This window comes from Atractosteus spatula, chromosome 3, assembly GCF_055471065.1.
Source record: "Atractosteus spatula isolate fAtrSpa1 chromosome 3, fAtrSpa1.hap1, whole genome shotgun sequence".
Lineage (NCBI taxonomy): Eukaryota > Metazoa > Chordata > Actinopteri > Semionotiformes > Lepisosteidae > Atractosteus > Atractosteus spatula.
In genome coordinates this window covers 66602590-66621178 of record NC_142708.1, presented here as the reverse complement: position 1 = coordinate 66621178, position 18589 = coordinate 66602590, and the positions used below count along the sequence as shown (strand labels likewise).

Sequence of the window (18589 nt, the reverse complement as noted above, 5' to 3'; positions counted from 1 at the left end):
AGCACTCCTTTTTATATATATTTTATTATTTTTGTAAATAATACAATAATCAAAATCCGGAGTAAAACCAAAATTTCTTATGTGTCAACGCAATGATAAGGGGAGACATCCACAAACCTCAGCTTACTGTATGTTGTTGAGATAAAGGTAAGGACGTCAAAATATCTGTTGACCTCTCATTCAGCAGCACATTTACATTCCTGCTGGTTACAACACACTTAACGTGCCAGAAAATGATGAAAAAGGTGTTTTCATGTTGTTCATTGACCCTCTCTGAATGGTTCGGAGCCATTGGGTCACGTCTGCAGACTTAGTTTTCCACTGTTCTGCTTACACATTTAATCAGGTGGTGGACACCAGCTGAAAGATGTAAGAGGACTGCAGCTATTTACACTGTTCCTTTTGAATGCCATATTTTCCCTTATGAACTCACGTTGTACACATTTTCTTTCAATTCATTACACTCGGTAAATCCTCAATACAATACTTTAGCCATAATTGTCGCGAACAGTTCTTTCCGGGCCCTATGCAGACGACACGATCCGGATTAGTGAGGAAACGCGAGGAAAAAGCCATGCAGGAGACGGGTCCGGAGACAGGGGGCGTGTCCAAGGGGTGCAGGTGTCCAGGGGGAGCGATTCCGGGGCGAACAATCCATGTAAAAGTCCAAACGGGGAATCCAAGACAGAAGCAAAAGAGTCCATAGCCAGGCAATCTATCCGGGGGTTAAAACACGGGAACCGGCTGGGGGGGGATCAGGAATAGAAGGTTAAAATCATAACAGAGCCCGACGCAGCAGGACCCGGGCTCTCACGAAACAGGATTCGATGAAGAGCCTCGGGCAAACGCCTGCGTCTGGCTTTTAAGGTGGAACTGAAGAGGGGCTGGAATAAGGAACAGGTGCGGGGAATGAGGTAGAACAAGGAAGGGCTGAAGCGCCCTTAAGAGGAGGAGTAGCGATCGTGACAATAATAAAACTTCTGTCTAGGATCCTGCAAACCACTCTGCCGTGGTTTCTAATTAACCATTAACAAGGCAGCTGTAGTTTTTAGTCATCCAATTTCAATTCATTTCAAGTAATGTAACTATCCAACTTCTATCACGTTTTCATTACCTGACGCTTTTGAGCTGAGCAGCCTTCATATTAATTTAGATGTTTATGCTAGCAAAATCTTCAAATATTTGATATTCTACTCATGCCATGTTGCACATTTTAATATTCCTAATTCCTAATCCAAATCTATCTGTGTAGGCTTTAAAAGATAATTGACTCTTTTTGATTCTTCACTGTTTCTGTTAAAAAAGTGCCATTACATTTTATGTTTACAAAGAAATCTTCACATATTGTTCATGAAAAACATGTAAACGTTATCTTGTAATTTCACAAAATGGGAAGCCAGAGAAAGGGCCTGAATACTTTTGCAAGGGAATTTACACGGTTTCATATCTGATCTTCTTGACCTGTGGGCAGCTGTTTTTTTTATTCCTTTATTATAGACGGTTACTCTGGCTGTCTGTTCCTTAACTCACTCTCCCTTCAGACTTACAGGTTTTGAAGAAAATATTAAGATTAAAAAATGTCTAGGCATTATTTTGTAGTTTCACAAAAAAGGACACCACAGCAAGGGTGTGAATACTTTTGCAAGAGACTGTATGTAGACTTGTATCTCATCTTCTTGAGCTGTGGGCAGATACTTAATCGGTGAAAAACCTGAAGCTATGTTATCTACCCTAAGCTCTATCTTCAGACATCCACAGCCTTTCTCCTTTCAGCATGGAAGAACCTTTACTTGTTCCTCTATTCTATATACTTTGCCTGTGTGCAGATGAGGTTGCTGTTCACCTGTTCCCACATTTGAATCAGCTCATCAGGTGTCAATTTATGAACCAGCAGCAAGTTACGGTATAAACAGGGGTCTTTGTTCATCCCATTTCCTCTGCTTTTAACCTTGATGCCCAGTGTCTTGATGCCACTGTGATGCATGGGGCTGACCTGGAGCACTCTGAGACACATGCCTATAAACACATCATCAATAGGGAAGAGCTCCAGCTCATTAGAAGCACCATACATCCTCATAGCCAAGGGGCCTCCCATGAGGAAGCCTCCTCCTCCTACATATGGAGGGTAAAAAGTCTCACTGAACATCACTCCTGGGATGAAGTATTTGCTATTCATGTCTCTGTTTGGAGCAGAGGTTGTAAGGACATCCCCAGTGATCAAGTCTGTTGTGTTCTTGTTACTTTCCAGAAATCCTATTACATTGACAGTGTTTACAAAGACATCATCGTCTCCCTTGAAGATGTACGGCACTCTTTGGCAATAGATGGAAAACCACTTTAGGAAGCCGACCTCCTTGAGGGTGAGGTTGTAGAAACTGTCTTCAAAGTCCCACTGGAGAATGTCCCCAAACACCCTGTCCTCGTACTCCAGGAGCTTCTGGTGGTGAGCCTGCTCTTCTCCTTTGGAGTCTGTCCCCAGCAGGAACAGGAGCCTGATCTTCTTGCCCCTGATCTCCTTCTCCTGTCCCCAGGTCTTGCGGATGGCCTCCCTGCGCTTGTACTGTGTGATCACGGACTTGACCACCATCAGGAGATAGATGTCTTCTCCGCATTTCTCTGGATGGTTCAAGATCATGGGGAAGTACCTACAGTGCCGGTACAACAGGAACCGCTGAATGCGTTCCCCCACCTTAGAAAACCATGGGTTTTTGACCATGCTGGAGTTTGCAGAGCAGTTGGCATTTGTGACATCCCATCCTTGAACTATGCTTTTGTCAATGAGCGATCCATTCTCATACTGCATCCAGAAGGAACTCTGTTGCCGGGAGGCCAAACTCTTACTGGCTTTCTGTGTGTCCTGGTAATGCTTTTTAGGAACAGAATCCTGGTTTCTCAGCATTGCTGCCTGCACAAGTACAATAGTTACCACAAGGATGATCACTAAAATGATACCTTGTAAGATGTTATAGATCTTCCCCCTGATTCCTTTGCCAGACCTAAGCAATTAAGGAGAAGGAAAGTTAGAGCTGAATCACACAACTAATAGCATTTTAATATCATCAATAAACCAGAACAGAAAACAGTTCTCCGTGCTCGAAGTATATTAAAGGGACTTGGACATATTAAAGCGTTCAAAGCTAAGTTCCATCCAACCATTTTCCACCACGTTATCCAATTCAGAGTCAAGGGGGAGGCAGAGCCTATCCAGCAAGCAACTGGTGCAGGGCCTGGTACACCTTGGACAAGGCACCAGACACACATACTTACACCAGGGTTAATTTCCCTTGAAGCTAAATAACCTACCAGCATGTCTTTAGACTCTGGGAGGAAATGCACACAGACCTGGGGGAAACATACCAACTCCACACAGATACTGTAGCACCTCCAGAACTGAGCCCAGAGCCGAGGCAGCTCAATGTCAATCCTAACCCCCACACCATCCTGCCACCCAGCTGAGGTGACAGTATTAACTAATAAGGTAACATTTGTTTAAACCCTTTTAAAGTTAGTTACATGAAGTTAGAGATATCTCCAAGAATCACGAAACAAAGTACACGGTCATGGTTGATCTATGAGAAACATTGGGAGCTGTGAATGGATGGAGACAGTTTGTTGAGTGCAGCCCTGAGTTGGTAGCTAGAAAGTGGCAGACCCAGAACAGCATCGGAGACCGATCTCCAGTGACGTTGGCAGGGTTAGGGTAGCATGGCAGAAACTGAGAATATGGCAGCCCATAGACAATTTGCACGTATGAGAAAGACTGTAAGATTGTTTGTGTAGTGAAAGGCTTGCTACAAAATCAGGTGATGCACTCTAGATCAGTCTGCGTTTTTGTGTCTCTGTCACTGGAATGACGTTTGGGGTTACCAGATTGAATAGTTCTGAGATCAAACCTAGGTCTGTGGTCTTAATTCTGTAAAGATCATTAATACAATGTTTTCTAATCTAAAGAGCTCATGTTTGTCAGACGTTATTTAAAGTCTCTTCACACGCATGAACATACAGCACGATGCTTGCCATTGGCTTGCCAGCCAAAGTAATGAAAAACAAAGAAAACTATCCTTCAGAGATGGATGTTTCAGAGAAGGAGAAAAAAGCTCTTAATAATCCACTGCTTCATGGAACAATATAGATTCCCAGCAGGTTGGACCTTACTGGGAATCGTTATGCATTCAAAGGTAAAGTTAAAAATAAACTTTTGTGTTGTAGCCCTCTGAACCTCATGCTGTAATTCTTACTGCTATAGGTAAAATTGCACACACTGTGAAATTCAAGTATGTAAAAGATTTGCCGACAAATATGACCTTACATTGAAATTTCTTGCAGCAATATAATATATCACATATCATATATCATATATATACAAAGTTGTGATGAATTCCGTCAATCCCATATTTTTTAAATTCTACTAGACCATAGAAGAGATATTAGCTTTTGCTCCTGGATTTTGTTTGATCAGATCATGATTACCATTTTAGGAACAGTGACACCTGGGCGACAGATCTGTATCACAAGTTTATTTTTACAATTCCAGGAAACAGCTTTGTGACACACAATGACATCAATTATACCCATTTAAATGTTCTGAAAATACTTATTTCATATTGATGAGCATTTGTTACTTTTATGCACAGTTCCCTTACACATAAAAACTTCTATATTGTTACTACAGACATGCATAGGATACCACCATAGTAATACTTACATTTTCTGAAGAAGAAATAGAAAAGAGGTGAGTAGTTCAGAAAGGGGTAAGTCATTAGACAGCCTGCAGGCTGGCTGGCTTCTGATCAAACAATTTCCTGACACGGACTCTCCTCGTAACAGAATGATGACCCCAGTTGTGCACACAAGCACATGTTATGACAATTGACTATCCCACCTTTCAGAGGCACTGGTGTGTTTTGTTTCACCTAACTGCTTTTTCTCCTGCCTCTGCGTTGCTGTAGAGATAGAGCATAAAGATAACAAAGGCAGGAGCCACAATAAACAAATATCGGTGCAAAATATCAGAGGTGAAGAGAACATACTGTGGGATGGGATGAGTGCTGTCCAGTCGGTGTCGACTTGGGGCGCCCCTATGGATAGTTCCCCGTCACTATCTGTAGTTTCCATGGCAAGATACAGAAGTAGATTGCCAGGCCTTTCTTCCGCTGCTGCCCAGTATGGGCTATTAGAGAACCTTGCGCCCGATGTGGGACACGAACCCACTACCCCTGAGATTATGAGTCTCGCGCTCTACCAACAGAGTTAGTTGGGGGTCCGAACGTCCTATAGACAGGGATAGATAAAGCCATGTGCAATCAATTTTAAATGCACTGAAATTATTTATACATAACCTACCGGTATGTCTATAGACTGTGGGAGGAAACCTATATACACAAGGAAACCATGACAACTGTGAGACAACAACACTAACTAATGTACTACCAGGTCACCCACCAATTTCATCCAGTTAACAATTTAAGTTTAAATGACAAAAGATACTGCTGCACCACGTGTATCTGTGCTAGGATAACTGCTCTTCCATGTTCATTTAAAGTGATCTAGTTTCTGATATAGTCAGTGTCACGATCTCTAACCCTTCCTCTTAAGGGCGCTCCAGCCCTTCCTTGTTCTGCCCCATTGTCTGCACCTGTTCCCTATTCCCATTCCCCCTTAAAAGCCAGACGCGGACCTCGCTCCTGGTTCCTCATTGATTTCCGCATCGTGAGAGCCCGGGGTCTTGCTGCGTCTGGCTCCGTTATGGTTTTAACTTTCTGTTCCTGATCCCCTGCCCCGCCGGTCCCGACCCGGCTCATGGTTTTAACCCTTGGATGGATCTCCTGGCTTTGAACTCTACTCTCCCGTTTGGATTCCCCGTTTGGACTTTGGCTTTGTTCGTTCGCCCGGACTCACTTCCCCAGGACACCAGCTCACCTCGGGCACGCCCCCCTGTGTCCTGACCCTTTCCTGCATGACTTTCTCCCTCGTGTATCTTCACTATTCCGGATCGTGTCGTCCGCATAGGGCCCGGAAAGAACTGCTACGTGACAGTCAGTAAACTACTCAAATTTGCAGATGATGTCAAACACTGAAGAAGCAGCAAAAGGCATTCAAAAGGGTTAGGCAAACACTTGACAGATGGCACTCAATTTAGAAAAAAGAAGAACATTGTCATGTCATGGAATTTGCCAAACCTGTCACAATCGTAATGTCTCCTCTTAAGGGTGGTCCGGGTCTTTCTTATTTTGTTGATTACATGCACCTGCCCCCTATCCTGCCCCTCCTTATTTAAGCCTGGCGCTCTCGCTATTCTGGGCTCAACATTGGGAGATGGACGCCCAGAAGTCCACCTACCAGCGGGTCCAGGAGTGACCCGACAGCATAGGCTTCACCACGGCGTCCTGACCATCTGAGTCCGGGGCTCGGAGTGCCTGGCCTTGTCATCCTGTTTTTATTCCCTGTCCCTGTACCGGATCCCATTCCGGTTTTTAACTTTATCTTGTTTCATCTCGGATGGATCACCCGGTATTGGACATTGGACTTCACACCAGATTTCCCCCCTGGACTCCTTGGACTTGTCTGCCTTGGCCACGACCCCTGAGCACCAGTTCACTGTCGTCACGCCCCCCTGTTTGTCAACCTGCCCTGATCCTCGTCCTCTCCTCCCCGTTGTCCTCCTCCACTTACTTCCGGATTACACCATCTGCATAGGGTCCTGAACTACGCTTCACGGGAGCCGGTCCAGGCTTTATACCATACGATGTCGTGGGAAGCTGGAGCCTACCTGGCCAGCAACGAGGGCAAGGCAGGGTACACTCTGGACGGGGCGCCAGTCCATCGCAGGGCAAGAAGAATATTATGTTACAAAATAGGGGAGTCAGGAAAAAAAGAACGCAGGAAATAAGATGGGAATCTGTCAATAATGTAGCTATGCAGGACATGTAGTTCGAGGACACGTGAGTTCTGGCAAACGAGCATTTTATTTTCTTGCACAGCTCTGTCAGCAGAGTAATAAAATCAGAGTCAAAACCTGAAAGATTTAGGTTGAAAGACCTGAAAATCCTGAAAGACAAAGAGTTATTAACAATAAAATAATCACACACCTGAACAGCACAAAACATTACATATTATGAAACGTTGCACTATATACAAAACTACACATCTCAGAGGGCTACATTTTACAGACGTACAAACCCAGAATGCACCAGAAATGCAAAGTAACAACTTGACAGGTCAACAAGAGAAACACCCTGCATTCAAAATAAAAGCCAGCGCAGGACTAAACCCCTCCTCCTACAATATTGATTCCTAACCGTGAAGTGGAATCTATTCTTAAAATGCGTAAACAATTTAGGAGAGAATGCTTTTAGCCTGAGCATTCTCAACAAAGGAAATCGTATTTCCCAAAATACTATAAATAGGACAGCAGGTTCTCCATAAAAATGCTCAAATCGCTTAGGCAGAATCTGGTCTTCAAAACCGATGAGAACAAGGTCCTCTCACATGTCACAAGCTTGTTTTCTTCCAAGAACAAACAGGTTTTCCAACATACTTCCTGCGGTTTAGTGCATGACCTGTTTTTCCTGAAACCTTCCCTTTGTTTTTTTCACATGCACTCTTATTAAATAGTAACACACCTCCCACCTATTGTCAATAATGGTGGGTCATGAAACCAGCCCATTTAGAAAGGGTTCTGTCCTTAAGAAGAGGAAAACAATGACTTGGTCAATAATATGAACAGATTTAAAAATAACAAAAATACTTTAATTATTTGTATAATAATTATGATTAGTATTATCAATAACAGTATTAATATGACAGTATTGATCATTATTGATATTATTAATATTCAACAATACTTATAATATTGGTTTTATTCATTATAACCGTTTTCTTAATTTTCTCACATATTGGAGTCTTCCTCCAACTGAGGGGCTGTGAATAATTAAAACAAAAAAATATCGACATGGCCGGTGTGCAGAAGAAATAATAAGAAGGAACAGACTGGGAAGTTGTAATAGAAGTACCTTACCCCGAGTACCGTTCTGGGATCTTTGACTTGCCTTTAAAGTTAAGCTCAATTACAGAATAAATCCATTTGGAAAATAAATCGGGAAACTTGACACTAGGTTGCTTAACATGAAAATGTCTTCTATATGATTACTTATGCATCAATTGCATGCAAATGGATATTCAATTCATGATCATGCTGTCAAAACCTTAGAAACGGTGTAGAGGATTTTGAAATGAATTGTGGTATTTAAATAAATGATTGTGCAGGCTCTTTTCTATGCACATTAAAGTAAATCTCAAAGGTAAATATCAATCTATATGAATATGAAGCAATTGGAGACTAGCACGCTCATCAAGAAACCAATATTTCATGTACGTTTTCCTGGGTGAAAAGGCTGTTAAAATCGCAGGGCATTACCATCAATGTGGGTAAATGATTTTGAAAGTCTTCTCCTGCAGATGAGGGATGACTGTTTAGCAGCAGGGGTCAAGAGAATGGAAACGGACTGGGATAATGAGAGATGAAGCAATATACAGCTCTACAGATATTTAGTAAACTATCGGATGCTATCACACTAACAGTGCAGCAGGGTGGGTCAGTGGTTAGCTTTGCTGCCTTGGGGTTCAATTCTGGTCCTGGGGTGCTATCCACATGGAGTCTATATGCTTTCCCTGTGTTTGTGTGGGTTTCCTCCCACACTCATTTGAGGGTGTTAGAGATGGTGACACCTAGAATCTGGAAAGACACAATAACTATGACCTTGTTCGTTTCTAAGGCGATGGGTTATGGAGTCTTGTTTTGAAAGTCACTTCACATTTCCATTGTTTTATGACCGTTGAGTTGTGTTGAAGAATGAATGACCTTGTATGAGGTATCACAATACCCCTCACAGGAGCCTGTGACACATGTAGGCGCACAGGAAAGATGCACTTGTTGCTATGGCAATAATAAAGCCGTGTGACAGACCCTGCCCTGGACTCCACAGTCTGCACACAAAAACATTCTCTTTCTGTTTGACAAAGTCAAGTTCAGGAGGCTTTGTTGTAGACTTATTCAAGTATTATAACACAAATCTTAACAAAAACATGAGTGTGATGCATACCCTTTATATACCAACCAAATTAAACTCTATATGACAAAGTGCATTTTGAGACCTCTCGCCCACAGTTGCATATGTCTTCCATTACAGATAACCCTCGAATTGATTCATTGGTTTCATTCCATGAAAGTTTCAACTCAAAATTAAATGTCCTTTGCTTTACATGTAAAAAGTAATGATGTTCCTACATTTTAGATATACATATACATATATTATTATCTGTTTAGCACTGGTTAACATAACAGAGAACCAAAGAATTGTCAAATAAATTGCTTATATTGTACAATAAACTGCAGTAAAATCATAGGAATTTAACTAAAATGATGATAAAACAATTTTCTTTAATAAAACCTTAATCTGCTGCCAGGTTGCCTGTGAAGTGCTCAATATTAGATCTTGATAGTGACTTTCAAGGCTCCATCAGAACTCTGAACTCCTTTGTGTTCACAGTCCTCTTTGTAGGCTCCGCTCAGTTGAGGCTGGTTCTGTGCTCGCTGTACCAAGGACTAGATCTGGTGATTTGTTAATTATGCATATCAACAGCAGGGACTGGGACGCTTGTTGATAATGATTTGAACACAGATGGAGCAAAATACTGTGAAATCTTACATTATAACATGCTTTGTACCTAAAAGTGAGACAAATACACACTGTTTTAGTGGGGCAATGATCCAAAACATAAGGCCAAAATCTATTCAAAAGAATATATATATATACAGTATGAAAGTGAGTGTCCCTGAGAAGCCCAGCAAAAGTCTGGATTTGAAGCCCAATGATAATCTGTGGAAAATCCTGGCAACTGCTGTCCATAGCAGTTTTCAACTTCAGAGAACTGAGTTCACATTGCTTAGATAAGTGCAACACACTTCAAGTTTCTTCCTCTTTTGCTTTATTGACATTTACTGTAACTTATCGTACCATATGTGGTCTTCATTTTGAGTATTCAGATTTGGAATAAAATATTAAGGCATCATTTTGTAATTCCACAAGAAAGGACACTGCAAGAAGGATGTGAATACTTTGGCAGGGGACAGTACGTAGACTTATTTCTCATCCTCTTGATGAGACAGATAAGGACAGATAATTCCACTTTCTTCACTGATTAAGTGTACAGTTTATCCACCCAGAGCTGGGTCAGTCTGTACCTTATCTCACTCTGCCTTCTGACATCTCTATTCTATATACTTTGCCTGTGTGCAGATGAGGTTGCTGTTCACCTGTTCCCACATTTGAATCAGCTCATCAGGAGTCAATTTATGAACCAGCAGCAAGTTACGGTATAAACAGGGGTCTTTCATCCCATTTCCTCTGCTTTTAACCTTGATGCCCAGTGTCTTGATGCCACTGTGATGCATGGGGCTGACCTGGAGCACTCTGAGACACATGCCTATAAACACATCATCAATAGGGAAGAGCTCCAGCTCATTAGAAGCACCATACATCCTCATAGCCAAGGGGCCTCCCATGAGGAAGCCTCCTCCTCCTACATATGGAGGGTAAAAAGTCTCACTGAACATCACTCCTGGGATGAAGTATTTGCTATTCATGTCTCTGCTCGGAGCAGAGGTTGTAAGGACATCCCCAGTGATCAAGTCTGTAGTGTTCTTGTTACTTTCCAGAAATCCTACTACATTGACAGTGTTTACAAAGACATCATCGTCTCCCTTGAAGATGTACGGCACTCTTTGGCAATAGATGGAAAACCACTTTAGAAAGCCGACCTCCTTGAGGGTGAGGTTGTAGAAACTGTCTTCAAAGTCCCACTGGAGAATGTCCCCAAACACCCTGTCCTCGTACTCCAGGAGCTTCTGGTGGTGAGCCTGCTCTTCTCCTTTGGAGTCTGTCCCCAGCAGGAACAGGAGCCTGATCTTCTTGCCCCTGATCTCCTTCTCCTGTCCCCAGGTCTTGCGGATGGCCTCCCTGCGCTTGTACTGTGTGATCATGGACTTGACCACCATCAGGAGATAGATGTCTTCTCCGCATTTCTCTGGATGGTTCAAGATCATGGGGAAGTACCTACAGTGCCGGTACAACAGGAACCGCCTGATGCGTTCCCCCACTCCAGCAAACCACGGCATGCTGACCATGCTGGAGTTGGCAGAGCAGTTGGCATTTGTAATATCCCATCCTTGGACCAAGCTGCTGTCAATGAGCGATCCATTCTCATACTGCATCCAGAAGGCTCCCCGTCCCCGGGAGGACATGCTCTTACTGCCTTTCTGTCTGTCCTGGTAATTCTTCTCAGGAACAAGATCCTGGTAGCTCAGCATTATTACCTGCACAATGACAACTGTTACCACAAGGATGACCGCTAAAATGATTCCTTGCAGGTTTTGATTAATTTTCTCCCTGATTCCACTGAGACACCTACAAAGCAAGGAGAAGAAGAGTTACAGCAGGCATGCAAAACTACTGGAATAATATGTAATTTCAATCCCAGAAACATGGCAGAAAGATTTGTCCATGTTTTGGTAACAGAGCATGACAAGGATGTAGGGGCAAAGTTGTCAAAGCCATGTTTATGTTGTTGCAAATGCTAATCTTGAACTTCTCATTTAGAATACTTAATCCAAATATTATAAGTTCTTAATTGTTTTTGTGTGTCCTCACTTTAAAAGGAAAACATCTTGTGTGCTATGGATTATACAAATTAATATACCAATATGGAATAACATAGCCATTTAACAAGTATTTGTACTATATACAGGCCAGTAACCAGTGTCAAACAATGAGGAAACACAGGTAGCTCATGCCTCTGTGAGCATCCACTGCATCTATAGAGCTATGCAGAACACCAGGCAAGGTTACAAGGTTATTTATTGTGTTCTCTGCAATTACCCACCAGTAGGAAACCTGTTAACAAGGCAGTAGTTGAACAAGGAATGACTTAAGAAGTTAGTTGCTGTGAACTTGGAAAAGACACTTGATACTGACTGTTTCGTGCCACATCCAGCTCTGTTGTGAAATGAGACAGAGGGAGAAAGTGGAGAAAAACAACTAGGCTTTTCCCTTGTGGAAGACCGCTTCAAGTCAAGGGTCAAACCTGAGAAGAATTGAAAGTCTAGTCCTACATCACTGAGGAAGCCAAATCTAGATCTTTTATACTGTCTACACTGTTGACATCTTCCCTGTCAACTTATCCCACAGTCTGAGGAGGCTGCCCCTTCAGGAGCACAAACCAGCAATAAAGACCAGAAACCAGATCTCCCTTCAGCTTTCAGACTCCAGATAAGCCTTGAGAATGAATCAGGCTGAGTAAGAATGTATGTGCTTTTCTTGTGTCCTGTCAACCATGACACTGGATTCAACAACAAAGGAAATCGATTTGTGTCATCTAAGAAATTTGATTCCTTTCTTTTGCATAAGGCTGGAGATCATTCACGCTTCTCTTATTATTATTGCTACCACAAAACCAGAGTACACAAGATGTTTATTGGCTGTTATTGTTAGACCTTTTCTATGTCTGCATCTTTAATTGTATATCGAAGACACAGACAGTATGTTTGGAGACATTGCAACAGGTGGTACACTTAGACATTGTGCTGTTGGAACCAGCTCTTGGGTTGGTTGAAGTGTAGTGCTATCTTGCCCTCTTGTAAGATGTCTATGTGTCTATCAAAGCTCTGTATTGACCTTAGGCCACTCATATCACGGTCTTTGACTCATAACAGTCGTGTTGTTGTTTTATTTGTTCAGTGTTTTTGCCTAGCGCAGAACCTTTTAAAGAGAGTGCCAACCCTAACAGTCCTTCTTGAATGACTAGCTAGTTTAGAAACGCAGATTTCAGAACGCACTGTATTAACACGTTGAATTATCTGTGTGTCAATATAAAATCAGTGCTCTGTGCTAGAAAACAAAATTTTGCATGCTCTCAAAAAGATTTTGTGCAGGTTCATAATTTCAAAGGTAGGACTGTGGAAAGCCAACCCTCATATTACACTGACATGTTCCCTCTTTTATGGGAAATCTTGTTTTATACAATAATAAGACGTGAAGCAGAGCTGAGCCTAAAATGCTGCTTACTTTTATTTTTCCAAACAACATGTACAGCTCGAACATTTTCCAGAACAACAGCGCAACTCAAACGTTCAGACTTTCATCTATCCTTTTAATCCTAATGATGTATTAATTCTTAATTCTGAAATGGTCATTAGACCAATGGCACTGATGAGTGTTCACATTTGTCAGTAGTTATTATGATCATGACGGAAGGCAGGGTTAATGATCGCAGTCCGCATCACATTGTTTTAATAATCAATATTTGGTTGTTCACATTGTGGCTCTGATGTATTACTCTTTCACTGGAGCGTACAATTTGTAACATAATTAAACGTTTATTTACGAGCATTGACTTATACCACAAAGTCCTACCCTTTAATTATAAACAACATGTACACTGTACTAACAGATTCCTTTATACAGCAGTGATCTCTGCCAGTCCAGACAAAAAAACTTTAGTGAAAAACATATTAGAGCAACATGTCACGTCGTTTTCTAAACCGCTTTCTACCGTACGGTGTGGCGGGAAGCCGGAGCCTACCTGGCCAGCAGCGAGCGCAAGGCAGGGTACGCCCTGGACAGGACGCCAGTCCATCACAGGACAAGTGCAAGCCAATCGTACATGGGGACACTCTGGGGGGAAATTTGGCCCAGACAGCGGGATAACTCCCTGCTCTTATCGAGAAATGCCCGGCGATCTTTAATGACCACTGAGGGTCAGGACCTCGGTTTAACGTCTCATCCGAAAGACGGCACCCACTACAGTATAGTGTCCCCACCACTATACCAGGGCATTAGGACCCACACAGACCGCAGGGTGGGCGCCCCTCACTGGCGGTCAGTACCCCCCACAGGTTTTGCATTTGGTTTTGAAGAGACACATATTGGTTGAGTTCTACATTTCTTGATCACTGTGTATTCTCTGAGTATACTAAAAAATCTAACCCCCTCTCTGTCTGTCTAGGGACAAGATAATATCTGTTGGAACAAATCGCAATTTTGCATGTTTATACCAAATGTGGCAACTTAACAGTAACTGTTGTCTGACTTCCTCTTTAGTCGACGGCAATTCAGCTATGTTTGGGCATAGTTATGTATTGAATGAACACCACTGAAAATATCCTGTCAAGAACAGCACTCACAGAGTCTTCCTGTAAAACAAATAATTTGGGAAAACATTTGGCCTTCCTTTTCTTCTGGAGCATCTCTGTGGTTGTTGAAGGCGAAAAAGTGTGACTTTTGGTGTTATGACTTAACTAAAAATTATTACAGCTATAAATGAATGAAGAAAAAAAAGCAAATCTGCCTCTTATAGAAATGTCAATTATTCATAATGTTATGGAAAATCATAACAGTCTGGGGTCTTGGACTTTAGCACCACAGACATTGGTTATTAAATCTGCATGATTTTACAGTAATGCTTTTTGGCATTAAAAAGAAAGTTTCTACTTTTCAGTAGATTTATAGCCTAACAGGAAACGTTGTATTTACATAGTAAACATAGTAATTTGTTAACTGTGAAAACACTCCAGAGTGTGTCACAGGAATGCTGACAGGAATGTCTTGGGGAAAACAGACATAAACAAAGGCATGGGCCAAAAAATGTGTTTTTTTTGTTTACAGTACCAGAAAAAAAAAATCACTAAAACCTAAACTCTTCTTTGAGGAGGTAACTGGCATCATCAGATGTCCCTTTCTATCCCAACTCAGCAGGTCATGATGCCTGTTGGCTTCCCGAAAATCTCACAAATGCGTCTGACACATCTCTGAGGCTCACTTGGTCTGTCAGTCGGTTTCTAACTTCCCAACAAGTCATTTTCCTAAGCTATGTGGCTTATTGTTTATTTGGGTACAAAAAGAGGAAATAGGCCTTGTAAGCAGAAGCACAATAAAAAATAAAACTAACCGTACGTGCCACAGTACTCGAGGGTCTTTATAAGTAAACTCTGTACTTGTAAGGCAGCTTGTTACAGTATGTGGCCTTTAATGACATGCACATTAATAATAATGTTCTTAAGGAGATTTAAACAGTGGTTACATAAAGACAAATGAAGGTAACTATGAACTCTTAATGAATAGTGAAGAAATTCACAAAGTAACTGAACAAAGTACTACAAGAGAAGACATCGGGAGCTGGGGAGATGCACTATGGATGACAGGAGAGAGTTTCTTCAGTGAGATCTCAGATTGAAGCCTGGAAATGGGAGACAAGAAGCAGAGAAGACTCAGAGAGCAACCGCCAGAGATCTGGGGAGGAAGAGATAGAATTGAAAGAAATAGAGAATATGGCAGCTTATAGACATTGTGCAAATATGAAAATCTAAAACCGTAGTCTGGACCCAGGACTGATCTGGATATGTGCCTAAAATGCACGTTCTCTGGCTAAAAGGAGTATCCTACCCTGTCAAAAATAAAGTGAACAGAACCCTTTCAGGTTTAAACAAAAACCAGGAGTGGAACCTGATCCAAGTATTCAAACCCCTGCCAATCCCTCTGAGGGACGTGATCCGCAGTGAAATATGAGCCAAAGGAAACCAGTGGAAAGTCTTTGTGCTTGCATTGAAAGTGGGGAACAGAAGGAGTTCCTCACCCAGAGGGCTGGGGGTGTGTAACAGGCAGTTCAGGTGTGTTGTTGCAGCCGATGCCTTCAATTCTTTCACGACAGGGGCTCATTCAACCTATTGGCTGCTAAATGTAAGAGGACTGAATAGGCGGAATGCCCTCTGCCCGTTTGTAATCATTCTCACGAAACCCCTACTCCTATGACAGGAGCGCGTCTTCTGTCACCATAAGGGAGCTTTCGCTTGAACATCCGACTTCAGAGTTCCGAGAAAATCTGAGTTGGGCACACTGAAGTAACACCACTGAAAATATCCTGTCAAGAATGGCGCTCACAGAGTCTTCCTGTGAAACAAATACTGTGATTCTCCTCACGCGAAACTGGTATGTCAGCAAAAAAACAAAACAAGACATCTGTGAAACCGGTCTGCCTCTGTCCTTGGTTTCTCGTGGCGTCACAGAAACTTTTTGTCTCTTTTCTTTTCCTCTCAGTGTGGCATCAACCTGTTCCTCTGCGTGCCCGATAGTCCCCCGATGAGCACTGACGTTACATTATTATTGAACTAATAATGTAAGTAAGCTTAAAGTCATAATGCAGGTGGAATTATCAGGATAGTAAAAGTAGTGATCACAGGCCATCCTGATATAGATTTCACTCTGGAATTCTCGAAACAGAGTAGTTATTATGACAATAAAGCCTATTCTGTTTGTTAAACAGAGCGAGGGGTCACCGACTAATTGACCTCCAAACAAGAAATCAAGCCTATTGCAGCAACAACAACAGCAAAGCCAGATTACTTCATCCATCTGGAAGAAAAAAGGGTTTTGCAGATTCCGAATGACGAAAAAGCCTTCCAACCTTTGTTTCTCACAGGTCCTCTTTGTGTTATGTAATGGCTTGCTGTGAAATCAGGTGGCACGATTTACTCTCCGGATCAGCTTCTACTTGTGTGTTTGTGTCTCTGCCGTTGCAATGACCTACGGGTTAGTAGACTGAACCAGCTAGTTCTGTGGTCTTAATTTTGTAATGGTTATTAAAACAGTGTCAACTAATACAAAGAGGTCACATTTACCTGTCACGACCGCCAGGCAGTCAAGATCAACTCTTAAGCGATCTAATCAGCACCAGCAGCGGGTGATTATTAACAAACGCCGCCATGCGAGTTAAACCACCTGCACACACTCCACCGTGCGGTGCGCAGTGCTATTTATACTGTAACGCAACGGGGGCTCAGGCGGGCGCCCTTGCCGCATCAGGTCGGCCCCACACTGTCCGGGGCTCGAACCCGGGACTTCCGCGTCTCTCTGCAGCGACCTAGCCCCGTGAGCTAAAGAGAGATCTCTCTACAGCCCAGTAGCTGTAGTCCTGCTATCACAGGGAAGGGCGGTGACGTCACCTGCTCTGGTACGCCGGCTCTTACACAGTACCTGTCGGCCGTAAGCGTTACAATACCTTCTTTACCTGCTTCCCGCGGCTCGGTATTGAGTCTACTCCTTGAGAGCTCTATCTGGTGGGTTTCCCCCGTACCTCGTTTATTCTGGATACTGGACTCCCCTTCTGCCTTTTCGACTTTGGACCTCGCCTCTCGCCTCGGACTGTTTGCCACCGGATCTCCCTGGATTACGATTTACCTTACGCCTTTTGACCACGACCTTGCCTCTCGTTTTGGATTGTTCGCCTGCCTCATCTACTACCCGTGCCTGCGTCTGCACAGGATCCTTGTATCTTCCCACCAGGGATTCCTAACATTACCAGTAGGAATTAAAAGTTTACAGGCACGAACATGCAGCAAAAAGCACTACCCTTTAACCAAAACAATATGTATTAATAGATTACTATACACAGCATTGATCTTACACCTTACTGGAAAAAAAGAAAACATGTTCTTTAGAGATTGATGTATAGAAGAATAATATTTTAAAGGATTTATTGGTTCAAGGTATAGTGATTATTAATAACTGGTTGGATATTACTAGGAATCGACACATGGTACGTAGAGAAGTTTAAAAAGAAACCTCTGTTATGTCACATACTGTAGTCTTCCAAAAAACACTTGCTCTAATCCATACAGTGTGTACAAACAGAACTCCGCACAGACTTTATGGAAAATTTGCCAACAAGCGAGTGTCCCACAGTTTCTTGCAGAAATAAGAGATTTAATGGAAACTTAACTGTGTCCAATTAGGTTAATCTCATGTTTTTTAGTTTTACTAGCTTCTCCTAGTTTTTTTAATCAGATGATAATGATCATTTAAGGGATGTTACACCTGTACACTCTGTTATTAATTGTAATAAGCTGTAAATTTCACAATGACACCTAATGATGCCAATTTATGTTTTACAAATTGTTAATTGAGACAAAATACTTCATTTACTATATTTATGTACAATGAACACAGGTATGTAAACAAAAAACTCCTAATATTTAAATGAAGATGTGGAGAATATAGCAACATTGTTATACTCACATTTTCTGAAGAAAAGAGAACAGATGAGGTATATAGAAGTGGAGACAAACTCTTGTCAGGCATCTGCAGATTATCTTTCAGTCAGAAAAACCAGCAACTGTATGTTTAAAAGAATTCCTGACACGCACACCCTCATGTTTTCCTGATAAAACCAGTTGAGCACGTCAAATAGCTGAGCATGTGCACTATTGTAATATTCAGAGGCTCTCGAGCCTTTTGTGTGAGACAATGGACTACTTCTTTCCTAGAGACTGACCACAAAAGCAGAAGGTACAATTGTAGTTTGAACCTTTGAAGTAAAATATAGCCTATGAAGTGAGCATACAGAGGGAAGACGTACATAGTGCCACAACCACTAAAATGCAAAACACTGAAATAATAATAAAATCAATAACAAATATAAAATCAATAAATAAATGTATTTTTTTTATTCATAAAATAATACTTCTGGAGCTGTAATAGAT

The 18589-nt window shown here is 42.0% G+C and overlaps 1 protein-coding gene and 1 pseudogene across 3 annotated transcripts; both read right to left on the bottom strand.

Moving 5' to 3' along the window:
• Nucleotides 1-1798: 1798 nt before the first annotated feature.
• Nucleotides 1799-5958, bottom strand: LOC148838277 (UDP-GlcNAc:betaGal beta-1,3-N-acetylglucosaminyltransferase 7 pseudogene; annotated as a pseudogene).
• A 991-nt stretch (nucleotides 5959-6949) lies between these two features.
• Nucleotides 6950-18297, bottom strand: LOC148838276 (UDP-GlcNAc:betaGal beta-1,3-N-acetylglucosaminyltransferase 7-like). Of its 3 annotated transcripts, none has more exons than XM_088911594.1 (2): nucleotides 18126-18297; nucleotides 6950-11465 (listed from the first exon to the last, which is right to left on the bottom strand). In XM_088911594.1, coding segments are annotated over exons 1-2 (1197 nt in total). In that variant the 5' UTR covers nucleotides 18128-18297; the 3' UTR covers nucleotides 6950-10270. The 3 variants fall into 3 exon arrangements, with proteins under 3 accessions (XP_088767720.1, XP_088767719.1, XP_088767721.1); XM_088911593.1 differs by lacking the exon at nucleotides 18126-18297 and adding an exon at nucleotides 17289-17354; XM_088911595.1 differs by lacking the exon at nucleotides 18126-18297 and adding an exon at nucleotides 17185-17344.
• Nucleotides 18298-18589: the final 292 nt, after the last annotated feature.

Excerpts from the sequence above, each read along its gene's own strand:
- LOC148838276 (XM_088911593.1), bottom strand. The coding sequence starts at position 17,344 with ATGAGGCAGGCGAACAATCCAAAACGAGAGGCAAGGTCGTGGTCAAAA. Across the intron at positions 11,466-17,288 it reads TCGTGGTCAAAAGGCGTAAG|GTGTCTCAGTGGAATCAGGG; the intron begins GTAAATCGTAAT and ends CTTGCTTTGTAG.